At 42.9% G+C, this 19318-nt stretch overlaps 4 protein-coding genes across 5 annotated transcripts in view; 1 reads left to right on the top strand and 3 right to left on the bottom strand.

Moving 5' to 3' along the window:
* Positions 1 to 4994, bottom strand: part of SARC_06205 (hypothetical protein) — a 6748-nt gene extending 1754 nt beyond the window's left edge. The window contains exons 1-6 of the mRNA XM_014299904.1: positions 4246 to 4994; positions 2764 to 2921; positions 2338 to 2510; positions 1853 to 1902; positions 1166 to 1347; positions 535 to 740 (exon numbers count right to left, since the gene is read on the bottom strand). Of these exons, the coding sequence (XP_014155379.1) occupies positions 535 to 740; positions 1166 to 1347; positions 1853 to 1902; positions 2338 to 2510; positions 2764 to 2921; positions 4246 to 4951 (1475 nt within the window). The 5' untranslated portion in view covers positions 4952 to 4994. The remainder of the gene's footprint in view (positions 1 to 534; positions 741 to 1165; positions 1348 to 1852; positions 1903 to 2337; positions 2511 to 2763; positions 2922 to 4245) is intronic.
* Positions 4995 to 6839: 1845 nt separating this feature from the next.
* Positions 6840 to 10986, bottom strand: SARC_06204. 2 transcript variants are annotated; one of them, XM_014299903.1, is made up of 4 exons: positions 10564 to 10986; positions 9196 to 9409; positions 8194 to 8977; positions 6941 to 7834 (listed from the first exon to the last, which is right to left on the bottom strand). In XM_014299903.1, exons 1-4 carry the CDS (start codon positions 10704 to 10706, stop codon positions 7071 to 7073), a joined length of 1905 nt encoding a protein of 634 aa, XP_014155378.1. In that variant the 5' UTR covers positions 10707 to 10986; the 3' UTR covers positions 6941 to 7070. The 2 variants fall into 2 exon arrangements, with proteins under 2 accessions (XP_014155377.1, XP_014155378.1); XM_014299902.1 differs by lacking the exon at positions 10564 to 10986 and having other exon boundaries at positions 6840 to 7834; positions 9196 to 9518.
* Positions 10987 to 11320: 334 nt separating this feature from the next.
* Positions 11321 to 15473, top strand: SARC_06203 (hypothetical protein). The gene is made up of 12 exons (XM_014299901.1): positions 11321 to 11576; positions 11802 to 11985; positions 12232 to 12447; positions 12581 to 12716; positions 12834 to 13238; positions 13345 to 13502; positions 13679 to 13948; positions 14127 to 14201; positions 14430 to 14528; positions 14681 to 14759; positions 14879 to 15096; positions 15273 to 15473. The coding sequence occupies exons 1-12, from the start codon at positions 11353 to 11355 to the stop codon at positions 15390 to 15392; spliced, it is 2184 nt and encodes a 727-aa protein (XP_014155376.1). The 5' UTR covers positions 11321 to 11352; the 3' UTR covers positions 15393 to 15473.
* A 368-nt stretch (positions 15474 to 15841) lies between these two features.
* Positions 15842 to 18697, bottom strand: SARC_06202 (hypothetical protein). Its single transcript, XM_014299900.1, has 4 exons — positions 18323 to 18697; positions 16990 to 18119; positions 16691 to 16867; positions 15842 to 16499 (listed from the first exon to the last, which is right to left on the bottom strand). The coding sequence occupies exons 1-4, from the start codon at positions 18381 to 18383 to the stop codon at positions 16299 to 16301; spliced, it is 1569 nt and encodes a 522-aa protein (XP_014155375.1). The 5' UTR covers positions 18384 to 18697; the 3' UTR covers positions 15842 to 16298.
* Between the last annotated feature and the right edge of the window lie 621 nt (positions 18698 to 19318).

The following is a 19318-nucleotide window of genomic DNA, read 5'->3' as shown; positions in this document are numbered from 1 at the left end:
TAACTAACTATAATAATACACTACACACACACACACACACACACACANACTATATATATATATAGTATATATATATATATATATATATATATATATATATATATATATATATATGACACTCGAATGCTACTGATGCATACAAAAATATATTTGTAGGTATGAATTTAATAATGAAAGTACTTTTTCCTCATTCTCCAGCTAGAATCACCTTGACGCGAAGTGCTCTAATGTTTACCAACCGCACCATCATTGTCAGGGCTTGGTACCCTTTATTGATGGGTTACGTAAAAGCACTTTGGCCTTCATAAGTTGATTTAGCAGATATTTAAGCATGAGCCGAACGAGTAGGGTGGTGGATATCCTCGTGGATAAGTATCTATACCTATTCATCCATATACATAATGTACATACTATTTGTATACTACAGCAGAATGCAGAATAACATCAATAATAGCAGAATACATCTACAACGTAAATCGGTTCCAAAAACCAAAACATGCACCTCTATCACCTCCGACCATAGCGTTGGCATACCTCAATGCCTTCAGTACATCCTGTTGGAGATGGTCCGCTATAGCCATGTTGGGTATACTCTCGAGCAGTTTCGCCAGAGATGACATTGATTTGAAAGCCTCGTCAACGTACTGCACTATACGTCTTCGTTGCATGATATCCGTTTCCCACTGACACACTCCCTCAGGTGCCGCCGTGCAGGTACTTGTGGTTGTCTCATCATTGTGCTAATTGCATGCAGTGGTGGTAAAATAAACGTTTGATAAGTGGTTGAATACGTGTCTGGCAGACTGCCAAAGTCGTTGCGTGTTACTACAACAGATACGCAACTACTGTCCGTTAAGGTGTACGGTTGTAGCTATGATCGTTGTAAGACAATCGAGTCTTAGTTTGTATCACAAACCCGCATTGTATTGTCACCACATGAGATATGCTCGTACTGCGCAGTGTCTATCAGGTCCGCTCCAGTAGTTACGCCCATTTTAGAATTGAACGTGCTTAGATGTTGCTATGATGCATGCCCTCACGCATAACTTCAAACACATTCTCCGCGCGATGCACAAACTATACATCACAAATGTTCACACTGTGGGTGTAGAGCCCAGGTACTCATCGTATGGTTCTACTACCAATCAGCTACAGGCAGGCTTACCTCGACGGGTGCAGCCAACAGTGCACGCAAGTGTTGCCTGAATGTACTGAACACTCGGCTAGCAGCGTGTGCTGGTAAATGCGTGACAACTGTGATATTCGGTGAGAGTGCTTGGTCATCGTCCTTTTCAGCGTTCACCACAACTACCCCGCCCCATCCAGGTAGATAGAACGAATTGGTGTCTGCGACAACAAAGCAGTACAACCAAAAATTGAGAATTGTATTGAGAATTGTGCTGATTGTATGTAGATTCCTTCTACGCGGAACGAGTTAGTTTCTGTGGCAGCAGACCTTCCAATAGCTTAATGGATAGTATTCTCAGACGCGCATACAGCCAACTAAGCGAAATGATGCTTGTGTTAAGTCGAAAAACCACGAAACAAGGCGAATGTACAAGTTTATCTACAGCGGGTATAGCATAGGCCGTCAATATTAAGGTGTCCTATTGGTATATTGGCATCACGGCACGTCAGCATCACGGCACGTCGGTAGGATATGTTCAATACTAAAGGGCAGACATCATACCCGCATACAATGAACCACTTGTATCATTGCACACATCTTCTAAGTCCATAAATACAAACGATGCATCACTTGCACTATTGTGTTAATGCACAACACTCGGTAAAGCTCAATATATTCGATTGCCATTTCAAGTCGCCGTCATAGTTGTCGTTTCCTACCTACCTGTATTGACCGAGTTCTCGTCCCTTATTCGCAATGGACTTTCCTCTAGGCTGTGCGGGTTCACACAAAATTAAATAGAAAGTGAATACCGTCAACAAAGCACTTCGAGGCGAAAATCAGTGATACATCTAGAATTCGATATGTGACGTGTGGTAAAGGTGGAACGAAGCACGCGACAACCAATATATACGGAGGAGCCCATTAGACAACACTACTCTAGAGAACACGTGTGGGCACAGGAAAGACCAGAAATGAGAATATGGTCACAATAACCAACCACTAAACCATGAAGGGGGAATCACCAGGTTGGAACATCAGTATCACCCACCAACAGAAGAAATCATGATTACTTTATCATAAATGAAGGAGAGCGAGCATCACAAAATCCCCCGAAACTCAACGACAGATGGCAATATATACTCATTACAGACAGTGATCTTACGTACGAAGCTTCTAAGATGATTTTGAAATCTCGTAACACACACCTGGGGATGTAAACGAGAAGGTTTAGAGTGGTATCACTGGTAGAGGTACCGAAATTCCAGTCGATGGGGTCGACGAACACTTTGAGGTCCGATGGAGTGAGGAAGTGGTCTGCAGTTTCAGGGTCGTAATGAACCGTTAACCGTTGAGGGTCGAGTGCTGCGTGATACACAATCTGTTGCAGGAAATATTACAGGGTGTCATATGTTGTTGTATGTTCTGCGGTGCATTAGTTTGTGCACTTAACGTAAGCGCCTTATCAATGTGAATCGCCCTTTTCGATCGCCAAAGATACCTAGTTTGTGGGCATACACGCGTCAAAAAGGATCGATTCTTGGAAATAGGTACACATAGGTGTAAACTACCCTGACTATACGCCTACCCAAACGTATGAGCGGTTGGACCCTTGCGATTTCTTTTAAACGTACCTGTGACGAGTACGTGACATTCACCGTTTCACTCAGGGTGTCGAGCATGGGTTGAAGTTCATCCTCGAAGGTCGTATGCGTATCCCATTGGAGCCTATGTGCTCTGTCATCTGCCACTATCACACTCGCCCGCACGTGGTACCTCGTTTCAGGCTTGGCTGAAGGTGCACAGATTGTTATGTGTAAGGTTTAGAGATATACTCTTATGGTAGGATATTTACTTGGTGTAAAAGGCAATGTAGTGGAGGACACTATAACGATACTTAATACCGCATTGCCGATTTAGCAGTATAGTCGTCGCAACCATCTTACTAAAAGTTATTTCAATGTGGGATGCTTATAGTTGTCACTGCAACTATCGAAAGCGCACGTTTCGAGATGCACCATCGTATCCATTTCAAATATTAGGATGCTAATTTGCGAACTCTAAACCAATCGATGTATTCTCCTTCAGGTCAAAGCTTGGTATGTATTGGCCACGCTCTTACTACATAGTAGGGAAAGCAAACAATATAGCATTCAAGTGTTGCAACCAAGTCCATGCTGTTATTGCCCATGGGCCATTGCTTCTTTTGATACTAAAACACTGCTGTAGAGACCACATCACAGCAATGTATCACACGGTGAGAAGCCTGTCTTCTAAAAAGGCTAACAAAAAACTCAATAGTCCTAGGACGTATACAATATCACCTTTGTAAAGTTCTTGAATGCCGTCTAAATAAAAATTGTGGCTTAGAATTCAATTTCTACTCAATACCTTCGCCTTGTGTACGCTTCTTTATTTCATATTCATCTTTCCGTGCCCATATTCTAGTACATATGCGGAGAGTAACGCACGCATCGCGGCGACAGAGGCAACTGCGTATAAAGCAGAAATAGCCCATACCTCCAGAGTTTCCGCAGTAGTTATGTAGTTTCAAGGATACTACTAACTTTAAAATGTATATACTGACTACAATGGTGGCACTGTTCATAGACATAAAGCTCAATACCAACACGTAGATGTGAAAGCAGTCATGTGGAAATACAATCTCTCGCATCAATCCATTTTGCACGCATACACTCAACAGACTATGCACGAATACACTCAACAGACTATTGCACACATACATTCAACAGACTATGCACACATAAATCCAACAGATTATCGCATGTATACACTCAACAAACTATCGCATACATACACTCAACAGACTATGCACACATACACTCAACAGACTATGCACACATACACTCATCAGACTATGCACACGTACACCCAACAGACTATCGCACACATACACTCAATAGACTATCGCATACATACACTCAACAGACTATGCACACATACACTCAACAGACTATGCACACATACACTCAACAGACTATGCACACATACACTCAACAGACTATCGCACGCGTACACTCAACAGACAGTCGCATGCATACACCCAACAGGCAAAATAGCAATAGTAATTAATTATTACCAATAGTATATCATACCGAAATCGTCCTGAAAGCTCGCTGCCTTTCGATCGACAACACTGGATAGATGTTCATAGCCGCCTGCAACCTTCAGCAATGCATGTTGTACACTTTCTGCCAAATTCGCTATATCACATTCACTGTAACTAAGCAAGCTGTTCCTATGGTTGCTTAGTAACAGCTGTGGCGACGCCTTGTCCGTTTGGTGTCCCGAGTACTTTAAATACATTCGGTAGTTACCTACCCTCCCAGGTGAATGCTCTGACGACACACCATTTATGGTGTCGAAGTATTCTTTTGGAGTTTTGTCCCCTGCCTTCACATCTATATGCAACTGAGCGCCGGATTCAAGTCTATCACCGAGTACACCAAAGTGCTTCTGATCCAACTCCGCGTTCACAATATCCGCTAAAGTAATAAGATCTACATCACATTCGTTGTGTGTCTTTTTTTCCCCGTAGCTTAGATTTTCGAGTGTAAAATTCAAATGCATGTCCATTTTATAGCCGCTTCTAGAATGTATCTTCTCCATAGGCAAAGTGGCTCTGTATACGCGTGTTGTAACCCACCAAGTGGGCACAAATATAAAAACAACCATTGCTATGGTAACGAGCACAACTATCCTCCTCTTCATACTATTGTTAGACATATAGTCCCTTTCCGCCACCATCAGCTCATTTTGTTCTGCTGTGGCGACACTAGCGCCGTCCGTCTGTTTCTGCATATTGGTGAGCGGTTTGGTACACGGCTGCCCAAGTGCACATACGTCTAATGCACTCTGAGAGTTGCTACATATGTATTGATTTATGAAATAGCGTTGATGAGAATCAGAATCTACAAAATGACACTTTTTTTTGATTTGTTTTATTATAATTTAAAAAACAAAAAGAACAAAAAACGAATATGTTCTATTTTTAGAACTGTATGTATGTGGTCCCCCTACCCCCCCTACCCCCCCTACAATATTTATAAATAAATAAAAATCAAATCGTTTGTCGCGGTGTCACCTGCCGTCACTCCGCCAGTCGCCAGATTATAATCAATAAAATCTGTGCTTCTGTGTGACTCGAGAGTGAGTCTGCGCCTGTGCTACAACGCGTCGGGCGATCTGGTTGGCGGACTGTTTGTAAATAAATACTTCGGAGTATAGATCTGTATGTGGCTACGAGTATGTAAATAATTGGTAGTAACAGTATGTCACTACTCACTAGTCATTACATAGAGTACATATGTGCTTATCTAAAAATGGTCCATTTTTCGGTTCACGTTGTGATGTTTACATGATATAATCTATTTACTGCGGAATTCTTTAAGACCAGATTATAACCCAAATAAATTTGTATCAAATCTGAAATCTCTGAAACCTCTGCAGCAATTAGTATATTTACGACTTACGAGTGCATAATGCTGGTAGAGCAGATGTCAGCAGTCTGTGAACGAGCATGTCAGCATGCACTGTCAGCCCGTGTGACAATAGCTACGTGGGGTTACTTCTCGCTGACAGTGTTACCCGTATGTGAAACACTCAGTAGCGCATTATTGGCTGAGTGTGAAAGCATTAACGGATGCGAAACATGGATAATAGACTGCCCTGAGGACAAATGTACAAACGATACCGTTACACGACTATGTTGGTGGCTGCATCTATGTGCATGTATATACTTAGTAGCGAGTATTCCAGCCATGCGGAAGAGCGCTGCATTCCGTAAGTAATGCAATGTAAGCCTTTAGAACTTCCGTAAGTTTGTCGACAAAAACAATATTTCAGGAATATGCAGTACCTTTGTAAGGTCCACAAGTATCGCCTCGGTACACATGGACGCGTGGGGCCCAAACAAATAGAAGTCCATGTGTACCGAGGCGAGGGGGGGGGGGGGGTATGCGGTTTGATGCTTACAAATCCAGATAAAATCACAGCGTGTCAAGACCGATTGTGATAGGAATTGCAGTGTATCTAATAGTCTGTAATCAGGAATGTAAATGAAAACTTTAGACAGGTTCTACAAACTTATCGGACCAAAGTCAACCACGACGCGGGGAGAGACTGCAGTCAAGACAATGCTGTCAACAGCTTATACATTATCTTATAACACAGAGCATTTCGATGTCGGATGGCCACGCACAAGAACCGGCTTGATGTGCTGATGTTGAAACTGACAATCGTAGGACTTCAGGGTCGTTAAATCGTACTTTGAGTTGCATGAACGTCTGCTGCAAGACCAAAATGTTGATTAAGTCACAAGGCATCTACCCTGTAAGTATGGGCCCATCTACAATGAGGCTCGATCGTTCTTGTATAAAGAAGTACTTGGTCCGGCATAATTAAGAGCTAGGCAGGTGCAATTCACTGTGACGTGAGACCCACCGGTAGCATAGTCTGCTGCCAACCCAAAACCATAATAAAATCGACACCATGATCGACATAGGGTGTATCCACGCCGAAGGAGGCAAGTGTAAAATCTGCTTCGCGTTCAAGTGAAGCGTGTTCTAACTAGTCTACTGCACAACCCCCTATATCTGCTTTAAAATATGATCAATCACACTTCTTGCTTCCAAGGCGTATCCGAGCTTCTCTGATATTCGACATTCGCCTTAGTCATTGTATAATTGGAGTGTTCAAATCAATGTCACGTTGTGCTGCACTCATACATGAGGATTGAGGAGTATTCAGAAGTCCCCGTGTAGAATCATGTAGAGTCGAGTGCGAGCGATTGACTGAGTGACAGACATGCAGTTATTTAATTAATTACACTAGGCTTGTATCTTCTATTCACAATCTAGTTCCTTTCTTTCGTATTCTAGAGCTACTTTCTTACGTATGTTATCCTCATAACTGAGGCTTATCACCAGTTGAGCCCATTAAAGGCACCTTCCGGAGCTTTGGTCTGTTTTTGTTGGGCCTCTGTTGATGACCACCCCGTGCTTGCAGGCTCAGTAGACGCCATGACTCCGCCTCCACTTCCGAACGCATTCATAGCGCCGCCCGCCGGGAAGGCGTTCATACCCGTATTCATCCCTTGGCTAGGTAGGCCGTACGATGGTGTATGTTGCTGTGTGTTGTAAACCCCAGCGGAAGCGAATGCGGGCGTAGGGTGACCCATGTTCATAGCTGCCGGGTTGCTGGCGAAGCCCCCTGCGCCCATACCCGCGGTAGTATTGGCTTGCCCACCTCCGTACGCTGGCATCGCTCCAAAGCCGAACATCGGATTTGTCGGTACAGACGTATTAACCGGTCCACCCATAGGGACTGACGGGGTCGTTGTACCAAATCCGCTCATGGCGTTCGATGAGGCCACGCCATTGCCACTGCCGGCGAACATGGGCATCATATTCCCAGGCATTGCCGCGCTTGACGAAGTGCTGGGCTGCATCTGCATGCTCGAGCCAGGCGGTTGACCGAACATGGCCAGGATGTCGTTTGCGGGGTTGTGTACGGTGGCGGAGGATGCTTGTAAGGGGTCTCCAATTAGCGATTGACCAAAACCATCGTTTAATCCCCCTGCGTTCTCGACTGGCGCTGGGGCAGCACCACCTTGGAATGAGTCCCAGTTATCGAAATCACCGTCATCTCCCCCGATGCCTAGTTGTTGCACGCCGGACGTCAAAGCTGTGCAAAACACAATGTGAAACGGAAAATAGATATCGGAGATGACTAGAAACATGGAGATTAGCACTACGGATATTTCTAAGGGAAAACTTGGCTTACTCATAACCGATGTGGCCCAGTACACAACCTCAATTATTTTGTGCAATTACAAAAGTTGTGGCATACGTTCTATCCCACAAACTTTAGAAACTCATCTCTTGACGACACATGGTGCGGTACACGGTTAGGACAAGATGGTATGAAGCGATGCAGTTTGCTACGTACACTAACACAATGTGGCATATGCACCGTTTAAATAACAGATCACGCACACGTAATCTACATGTATCAACCATCGCAAACACAAGTCTCTTGCTTACCATCATCATCGGCCAACAAATCGGCCATTGGCGGAGGCCTTTCAGATCCCTTATCCGCGCGCCTGACCGGAGACAGAGAATCGTTCCTGTGACTGTGACTGGCCTGAGCCCTCCCGCCTGTTGTTCTACCCGACACACCCCGTCTTGCTGGTCTTGACGCGTCCTTCCGTCTGGCGCGCACCTCCCCATCTCCGCTCCTGCTAACCCCATCGCGAACCGGTGGAGGTGTCAAACTACGGTCACGGTTATCGCGGGCCCCACTAACTCGTCTATCGCGATCATCGCCCCCGTCATCATACCGGCCACGGTCGCTTGCACGCGACGTCTTCGGTGAAGCGGCATATCTGCTACTGCTTCCTCTATCTCTTGCATCGCGACCACCACCCCCGTCCCGATACGACGTCTTCGGCGATTCGTCATACCGGCTCTTGGTGCGCCCACTGCCGGTGTTTCGTATGCTGGGAGGATCGTATTTAGGCGCGCTGGGTTTGTCCCGCTCACTGCGCTTCCTGGAGCTGCTAGACGTTGATGCATATCTGGGCTCTGGAGATAAAGATGGACTACGTCTGCGCTCACTCGTGCGACCTTTGTCCGAGTCACGCCCCCGATAGTCTCCACCACGGTCACGCCTATCTGGCTGTGATCGACTGTCGTTGCGTCTATATCTACCCTCGTCTCGGTCTCTGTTTCGGTCTCTATCGTCGTCGTCAGAATCTGAATAGCCGTGGCCACTGCCACCGCGACTACCTCGACCACCAACGAAGAACTCTTTATCTATGTACACCTGCGCAGAGAGTCCAAGACCAAGAGATGAAGGTAGCGAGATTGGGTGGGTGAACAACGACAGCCGAGTAAAAGATACCGGGGGTTTGAGCGCGTAACGTGAGCGCGTGGGTGACAAATGACACCCGACATTCGAGCATAGTATACGACGATCACACAATTGCAATAAATATCAACCATTGGAACATTGAGCTCAATTTGTTGGTGGGGCGAACATACCCTTTGCACGAAATCTTTCCAAACAGTATGTACGTCCCCCTTCCTAGGACGTGGCAGTTGGCGCTCGCTGTAATCTCCCATGAATGTTTCCTCCGCTATTTTGTTCGACCCACCGTTCTCAGGTCGGAGACTCTCTACCTCGTCGTGTGTGAATGTCGACATGTTGATGGTTTTGATTCGCTGAGAGAAGGCTTGATGTGCGCTTTTACAGTCACTGTAGATAGAATAAATGTGACGAGTAAACATGTTTTATATATGTATATGTATGTGTATATTTTTATGTAATGTATAATTGTTTGTCTATATACAACCCTATACACGCATATGCATATATATATATATATATGTATATATACATACATAAATATATACATACATCCCTACATCAATAGATACATAAATGCATCCATCCATCCATACACACACAAACACACACAGATACATAGATGCATGGGAACACACACACAAACACAAAACACACACACACACACATATATATATATGAAGTCCACCACTATATTATTCCACATATATATATATATATATATATATAATATGTATATATACATATTTAGATATATATACATACATACATACATATACATAAACATATATATATATATATATATATATATTTATATAAATATATATATATATAACCATATATATTGTATATATATATTTATATATATATATATATAAACAAATACATCCATGTATACACACACATATATATATAAAAATATAGATTTATATATATATTAATTTATATATATATACATACATATATACGCACGCACACAAACAGATGCGTATATACATATAAACATATACACACACACATATATATATATATATATGTATGTGTGTGTGCATGTCTACACGTGTGTAAATGTTTGTCCACGTATGTATATTTTGAAGTATATGTATATATACGTTTAAAAATATATTCATATATTCATATGTATATATATTAATAAATAAAAGTGTATATAATAGCATATATATAATAGTATATATATATATATATTCTATATATATATATATATATATATATATATATATTATATATTATAATATATATATATATATATATATATATATAGGAACATAGCTTTCTATAAAAGCTATAACGTCTGTAATTGCTTGTGTTTTTGTATAAAAGTGTACAATGGGTAAGAAATATCAGGACATAAATTAGAGACATATTTTAAATATCCTGCTTGTGGGCCAAAATGACGTGATAATATTCGCCTATCAAATTCAATTTGTACGACTGGATCGCAGATTATCGGATCTAAACTGATAGACGGTGCTCATTAGCGGAGGTCAAAACTATGGTTGTCATTCCGCAAGTAGTAGGCATACCTGCAAACAAATGTCTTGAAAGGGATGCACACGTTGGCGTGACCCAGTGTTGCCTTCGCATGACAGTTCGGACATATTTTATTCTCCGGCAATTTGCGGAGTCCTGCTAGCACCTGATCATCGCTTTGACCTCGTGGTGCCATGGTGGAATATTTTGTCTATCTAGTATAGATAATATATGTAACCGATATAAGGTATGTAGTTGATATGTGCAGCTGCGCTAAAACGTTTATGTCTCAACTATGCTTTTCGCTTTTTGCACCTATCTGTGTTGTTGGCTTTATCCCTAACTGTGCTTGTCACGTATTATCTAACTGTTATGAGCTGTTTACTAAAGTATGTATTACAACCTCGTGAATCTGCTACACAGCATGTGAACAAAGAAGGTGAGTGCGTGTGGGTACAGACAGTATTCTTCCTGTGATGTTAAACATCGGTTTGTGTCGGGAAAAAACATCGTTATTACTAAAATCATATTCTACTACTACATACTACAAAAAAAAACACTCCCACTAATGTGACTCTATTTACATATGAACGTAAATAAACAAATAATAATATCCCGAGGCCCGCCTCAGGGGGCCAACCCAGACAATCTGCCATATTAGGACATATACCTAGATACTTTCTTGGAAAAAATAATGTATGTATTCATCATTGTATCGTACAGTTGTGTAAAAAGTCCAAAACTGGAAAGCAGTTCGAAAAAAGGTATGCAACAATGATCTGAAGGCTTTTTCTAGAGATATACTAATAAGTCTACGGATACTTTTAGGCTTTCATATCATCATGTTGGGCTTACGCTCGTTAGTCACGCTCCTTACTGTTGCGGCATCAGCTGCTATCAGTGCGAAAAATGGTATCGGTTCCGAGTGGCCTCAGGTCACGGGTCTGCAGATCACCGAAGAATCCAAGAAAGCACACCACACCGACCACTTCAAGATCGACCTCGGCTTTGCGGTCAGACGTGGCCAGCCCTTTGAAGTTGTCGTCACTACGAGTGAGAAGTTGAAGTATGTCATCGGAGGTCAAATATAAGGGTCAAAATAGAATTGATGCGTACTGCTGTTCCATATCACAATTGATATCAATTTCAGCTTGCACCAGGCCTGTTCGCCCGTGACACTGCATATTGTGATCCCACTTTTTGGCTATAGATCAGCTCGCTATCCAACTACATAGAATCGACGCATATCCGTTCACACAAATACTCATTTTATTTTTGATATGTTCTTTAGGTACGATAACATGACCTTCGTGATGAGTGTTAACGAGAAAGCGAGTGAGTTCAGCCCGGACTTCGAATGCGAAGTAAAAAAATCCCTTGGCGACAACAAGTATATGGTGACTGTCACAACTACTGGCGATTGTCCCGTAGGAAAGTACGAAGATATAACTTTGGCCGTCGCTACAAAGAATAAGGTATGTATTTTTCGGAGTCTTACGTTGGATGCAGTGTGTGTAGTTGAGTCAGTTTATTTTTGTGATGTCTCGCTTTCACGACTACGAACTATTAGGGTTACATAGTCTTATGTTCATCGTATCACCCCGAGGGCTAGCAATGATTTGGTAAGCACTGTTTATCGGCATTGTAGCACATCTTGTTCATCTTGCGACGCTCCGAATAAATATCTTACTGGCCACCCTTCTCGCGATTCACGAATACAGGAAGGAAAAATTGAAAGCGAGGAAGAATCCTATGAATATTTCTACCCATTCCCAATCTATGTTCTATTTAACGCATGGTCGGAGGAAGACAAATGTGTATATCTAGATGATGAAGAGATGCGTCAAGAACACGTCCTCCAAGATTATGGCAAGGTCTATGATGGATCTATCAACAAATACAGAACTATCCACTGGTATTACGGTCAGTCCCATCAGGTATGTCCAGCCTTGATAATTGGTCAGTTTGTAGCAGTGATCTTCTGTTGTAGTGGTTTGATCATGAAAGAAACAGGATACAAGTGTCAGTTATCTATAAGTTTTCTTACTTTGCGCTTCTCGCATTGTTCAGGTTGCGCTTGATGCTGTTTTCTACCTGCTCAAAACCATCCCGGCAGGGCATTCGCAAAGTGCACTGAAGACAGCGCAGCATATCTCGCACAACCAAGGGTTCCACGACCCCAATCCAGGAGAAAAGCCGCATCAAGGTATTATCTAGAATATTTTCCTGTTAACGATCTGTTTGAAAGCAACAACCCCTCGAGTCTGAATTGTCTCTTGCGATCGCTTAAAAATAACCCCGTTTCGTTTCATACACATAAAAGGTAACAAGGATGGCCTACTGGAGGGTAAGTGGAGCGGTGATTTCGCTGATGGCACCGATCCTGATCTGTGGGTCAGCACCGTAGATATCCTGAACGAATGGAAAAAAACCGGCAAGCCCGCAAAGTACGGACAGTGCTGGATCTTCGCGGCATTGCAGAACACCCTGATGCGCGCTATAGGTATTCCTGCTCGGCAGCTCTCCGCCTTTGGTGCCCGAATCGACGCTTCCGCAAAAACATCGAAGGATCACATCCATCATCACGTAGTCGATCAATTCTTTGAGGCCGACGGTACATTGCACCACTCTAAAGGAAGCGTGTGGAACTATCACTCTTGGAATAACATTTGGTTGCACCGGGATGACGATAAGAGCGGTTGGCAGTCCGAGGACGGAACCCCCCCTGGTATGATTGATAGTTGGGATGCTTGTGACTCTTATAATATGAAGCTAGATGTCGCTTGACAAATCCTTTATCTGCAATTAATCTTGAAATCCGTTGTAATTTGCAGGATTAGGTCCCGCTAGTGTCAAATCTACTCTGGCCCTCGATGAACGTGCTGGGTACAATATCAGCGATGTGATAAGCACTGTCCACTCTACGCTTCGCAACTATCTGGTCGAGTGCGAGAAGCCTGATGCAGAAAACACTGATCTTAAGGGATGCACGGTACGTCATTCCAGCGTTCGGCATGAATAGTATACAATCATTCAAGCATCAAGGATTTTACACCTTACGGTTCGCAGTTGTCCTGAAGTTTAAATCTATTGCGATCGTAAATTTTGCACGGAAATGGGAATTCTAAAAGTTACTATATCTGGTTTCGTATTCGGTTCACTATGCAGGTAGAGAAAATGATTAAGTACGACATAACAGGAGCTGGGCTTATCCTGACCACCAAAACAAATAAGGATGGATCGTTCTCCGAGAAAGAAATCACGCAAGAATTCGTGGACCCCACCGTGGATGCTTTTATTCCTTTCCCCAAGGATGACGAGTCTTGGTTGCAGAGTAACCAGAGGCTTGTAGATGACGAGCCCGAGTTCGAGGTTTCCATCGAGGGTAATGGTATGGTCGTGGCTGGTGATACCGTAGAGGGTACCGTAGAGATCCAGGTAAGTCTTGGTTTGCGCTCATTGTGAAGAACAGTTCTTATAGATCATTTTAAGCGTTTCTGTTTGTTATTATCTCAATACTGGGCTGGAAAGCCTCGAAGTCAACATAATACTGATCGGCATGTGGTGGCCAACCTTGATCACCTAATCTGATGATTGTATCTTACTAATCTTGTAGGCAGCCAAGCCTGGGACTGTTTTCGAGGTCAACGTCGCCATTGACCTTATTAATAATAAGGGAGATGTGATCAAGGTACAATTTTGTCGAATCCAACCAATTCGTAGAAAAATCATTTGTTTTCAGGGTTTCATGTTATTTCTGTGTTATCTTAGTTAAACCCCAGCGATTGTTGGGCCTTTTCTCTTTTCTGAATTTGAGTGGAAACCTGTGTAGACCGTACCCGTATGGCAACTGAATGTTTCACAATGTTGTCCTCGGTGTTGTGTACTAACACTTACGTGCCTTATTATATTCGAACAGAAATTGGGTCGTCAGTCTCGCAATGTTAAATCTACCGGTGAGGCAATGTCGCTCAAATTCGATGTGGACGCTCAGCAATACCTCCAAAAGTCTATGCATGTAAGTTACAAATCTAAATCAGTTTCACGAAACCATTATATATCAACGATCCCATAGCTTTACAATTTAGGCAATATTTCTCGCGGATATATGGCCATTGTCCTTCAATCGTGCACTAACCGATTTCCCCCCCCAACTTGCTTATCTTGCAGGACGTGGCCATCCAAGTTCGGTCCGCGGTGCATTCTGAAGACATGACCCGCATTGTGACTAAAGTTATATCTTTTGATGGTATGTGGAAGAGCAAGGTTAAGGATATTCTCATAGGAATTGATACCAGTATGCTAACTCCGAGTCCGTACATAACCTTTTTCTTTTCCCTTTCATTTTGATAACTTACGACGTTACAGCGCCCAAGATCAATCTCATCGTGCCAGGAAACGTTATGGTTGACGGCAACGATGTAGAGACTTTCTTCCCTGTCGAGGCTACATACACTAATACCCACTCGTTCAAAGTGAACAATATTTGTCTATCGATTCATTCCCATGAACTCGGGTTCAAGGACGAAAGTGTGGGTACCCGGCACACAGTCTGTGAAGACCTGGCACCCGGTGCCAGCATTCAGGTATGCCGCCACGGTAATATACTCCATTTGACCCATTTTCACCCACCCCATTATTCTTCTTTGAATATCTGTTTAGGGGGTCAGAATAGTTGTATGACGTAGAAATACACTGTACTTGAATACAGGCTTCATGTGTCTTGCTCGAGCTGTACTAATTCATTCTGTTTCAATTGCAGCTTAAGAGCCAGCTGGAGACCGCAAATGAGATCCGCAACCACTATGTATTTGCAACAGTGCACGGTGAACATATCCCAGTAGGATATCAACATGCCACCGTAGTGCACATCGAAGGATGAAGGTATTGAAATGATCTAATAAAAAATTGCACAGCTAAACCTGTACCTGATGGTTTGTGAAGGATGACAACTGTAAAAAAGGCATATAGTTTTTACATTCTCTGCACGTTATTAAGGGCAATTGAAGTGAAAGTTGTGTTTTCGCGAAGTCGAGCCCAGATTAGATCCAGCTGGAATTGCAGGATTGCAACTATCCTTAGCTGAATTATATCTTAGATTTTGTCAATTGTGTGTGCGTAATCATTCTTGGAATGAAAAGGTGCGTACGCAGACATATGTGCACGGCCATAGAATAGATGCAGGAACATCGATTTGATACAAGCGATTGACTTTCTGGATTCTATTGGAAGCACCAAAGAGCGAATTTATGTTTTATGGAAAGCCCTTTTATAATTGGGAACAAGCGTACGTTATACATCCTAGTATAGAAAGGCCATGTATTTCAAAGAGATAATATTCCGTGTCTTTTATTTTCAAGAAGTCAGCCTGGTATATGTGCCAAGCTTTGTTTTCATATCCTTTAGATAGATATGTACGGTTTCTTTTGTACGCAAATATATGCACGTACAAGCTTATTTGCTATATTCTACGTAAGTACGTCTAGTTTAAATCAGGGTATTTTTGGGGGGGCCAAAGGACGACTCAGGCAATTAGTAGTGAACACCGAGCCCGGACCAAACTCTTAAATGCAGCACACCGCAGGTCTAGCTATAACTTTCTCAAGCCTCAAGTGGTCCCAGTTGAGATGCAAGAGTTGCCCACAGTATGCTTCGTTTCAAGTGCTATCGCTATATCGAATACGTTTTTGCTGTTGCACATTAGCAGTTATTAAGGCGGTTTGCCACTGTCTCATACTCTTTTTTTTGCACTGCTACTATTTGACGGTTCGCTGCCTTCGAACAGTATTCAAATTGAAGCGTTCGCCGGACTAACGCGAAGAACAGAATTCGATTCCAGTGTATCTAACGAGCAGATGGAGCCCACGTAGTCTATCGTACGTCCCAGTTTCTTTGCATATGGAACGCTTGAATTGTCCAGTGCAGTCACCATGACTTCCTTGCAGGCCGTAATGGCTCCACTCACACGCCGTAAAGTTTTCGTTTGCTCCTGTCAGTGTAGGTTGCAATGTAATTTTAGTACTGGAATAGAGAAACAACGCTATAGAAAACTACGTCGAGCTTAAGTGAGGAATTAATCAGCCAGAAGGATCGAAGTACTAACTGCTCCGCATATGCACGAACTAGATTCCAATAACCACAGTAAAGTACTGACGAACAGCGACACCATTCGTGAATTACCTCTGAAAACAGGCGGGAAACTATCGTCTGCATGCTATCAACGAAGGTCGTCCTCAGCGTATCGGGGGTGCAGTATTGCTCAAACCAAGACATAAGCGAGAGCGAGAAATCTTCGGCGTTCTCTAGCGAAACAATCTCGTTGAATGACTCGAAGAGAGCGTCTATTACACAGCAGAACTGTATAGGAAGACGAAGAAAAAAAGGATAGTGTCAGTGCGAATACACTTTTGAACAAAAATAATAATTATTCTTAGTGAAATGTCGGACAAAGCATGTCTCAGTGTTATGATGTCACATACCACATAGAACTTGATATTTTCTGTATCGTAATTTCGCGCGTTCTGTTCAAAATTATCCCGTGAGTCAGAGTCCCGATACTTGGCTCCGTCTTGACTCTGCATTTGCCTCGTCTTGGTCTGCATGGAAGCCAATTTGGCGTCTAACTCTTCACTCCCCGCACCCGATTTCACCATCTCCTGGTACTCGGTAATAATCTCTCTCAGATGCTGAACTTCTTTCCTGACCTTATCTATTTCAGTCATTATACCTGTCTTTTCTCTCATCAGGTAACTTATATAGTCCACAGCTTTATGTAGCACAGTGGCCTTGCTAAACTTCCCACTTGCACCCGCTTGTCCTTTCACAGGAATCATATTCTGCAAATCTTGAAACCCGTTTCTGATCTGGTTTCTCCTTTTTTGCTCTGCCGCGAGGTGAAGGTTGCGTTTCTCTGCTCCCACAGGTTTATTTACCGGAACTATATCAATGGGCTTATTAGCGATAGAACCTCTCGGGGAGGTTTTCGGAACGGATTCTTGGTCTGGATTGTTGGTCAACTGTCCGGTCGATTGGCTCTCAGGTGACTCTGGTCCCTGCATACTCCCAGGTGAACCGTGTATACTGGCATCCATAGGCGGCGTAGGAATCGCCATTGATCCCAAACCGTAGTACATATGGTTAGCATTTGCAGTTGCCGCCCCAAGTGACTGTGCGTGTACGTGAAAGTTCCCAGCCGAGGAGAACGACTTTGGGGATAGACACGGATCAGTAACAAAATCGTCGAACGTAAAGGGCAGCAGAGACGTATCATTTAGCATCGACGCGAAATCGGACGCTTGTGAAGCGGATGCGGACGTCGAAGACGAAGGTGACTCGGGTGCATAAGGCTTTTCCTTGTGTACTAATTGAGTAGGAGTCAGTGAAGGCTTACTCTTGATTTGGTTATAAGCATCCGTTTGTTGTTGTAGTAGATGTTGCTGTTGCAATTGGTGTTGCTGTTGTTGTTGCAAGTGTTGCTGCTGCACCATCATGGTCATCTGAGCAAGCATCTGGGCCTGTTGCGGAGGCATTGGTATATTTGGCTGTACTCCCATATACTGGCTCATGGCTCCATAAGGATTAGAGTAATTCATATAGAATGCACTCGGATCTACAAGGAAAGCAAAGCACAAACATGTTAGCGAAGGTGCTAGCGAAAACAAAAACAAAAGGCGGAAAAATCATACTGAGTGCACAATGAGAAGGGTAGTTAGCAGCAACAGAACAACATAGATGAGGACTAAAACCACCGATGCACCATTCACAAATGAATACTTAATTATCTGACCAATACGCATCTACATGGCTACATACCGATGGCATTGAAGTGATTGCTCGCAGTCGAGCTCTCAGGCACGATCACAGGATCCTGCATAGTATTAGATTATCGAGTGATAAACTATAGGTGAATGTATCTCTTTTGGTTGAACAGCCAAACAGAAATATATCAACGTATCTACAATAGATTTAAGGTGATAACGTTAGATATGCTTCGTCCCAGTATGTGGGACAAAGACAGTCAGAATAGTCTACACCAACGTAACGTGATTGAATGAAAGATAGTCTACGTTGTGAAAGTTATGTTGCTAATCGTACACTGCGAATGGCAACAATCAACTTACAACACGTTTCCAAACCAGTATTATTGACTATTGCAAATAAGTGTATACTGCGTAATGTGGATGTTTCTGCTTCTTTTCGTGTATTTTCATAGCCTTCTGAAAAATACACAGTATTTTACCTTTGCCTATGCTGCACCAGAATTTGGCTGCTTTCTGCTTTCTTCATCAGCTGTCTTCTCCTTTTCCCTTTTTTTTCTTCGCAAAAAGGGTACACCCATTGTCGCCGCCCGGCGTCCGCTCCTATCGAAAAATTAAAATGGAATTCGGTTTGACTGAGTAGCAGCTTTCTCTAGGGCACCCTTCTAATGGGAATTTGAATTGGGAAAAAGCTACTCCTGGTCCGTTTTTCCGCCGCATAACCCCGTGCTCCAGCCTCCTGAATTTGGTTTCCAAAATTTGATATAAATTTTCGCTAAACGAAATCAAGGCCCTCTCTAAATAGAGAGAAAGAAGAAAGAACAATATATGGCTGATCGGACTAACGTCCGAAGACGAAAAACAACTTTTCGTGGGGGGTAGTTCATTCCAAATAGAATTGAGCCAAATGTAAGTACAAACCTGAATATTCGTATAAATACACCCGGTCACCCTGGAGAGAGTTCAAAGAACAAAGCAGATCTAAAAATAAAAATAGAGAGTAAAAAAACCATAGCTGATTTAAAAATAATAGCCTACAGCTCACCATAGA

Source organism: Sphaeroforma arctica (genome assembly GCF_001186125.1).
Source record: "Sphaeroforma arctica JP610 unplaced genomic scaffold supercont1.433, whole genome shotgun sequence".
In the NCBI taxonomy this organism is placed as follows: domain Eukaryota; class Ichthyosporea; order Ichthyophonida; genus Sphaeroforma; species Sphaeroforma arctica.
The sequence above is the reverse complement of the archived record's forward strand: the minus strand, read 5'-3'. Positions and strand labels throughout refer to the sequence as shown.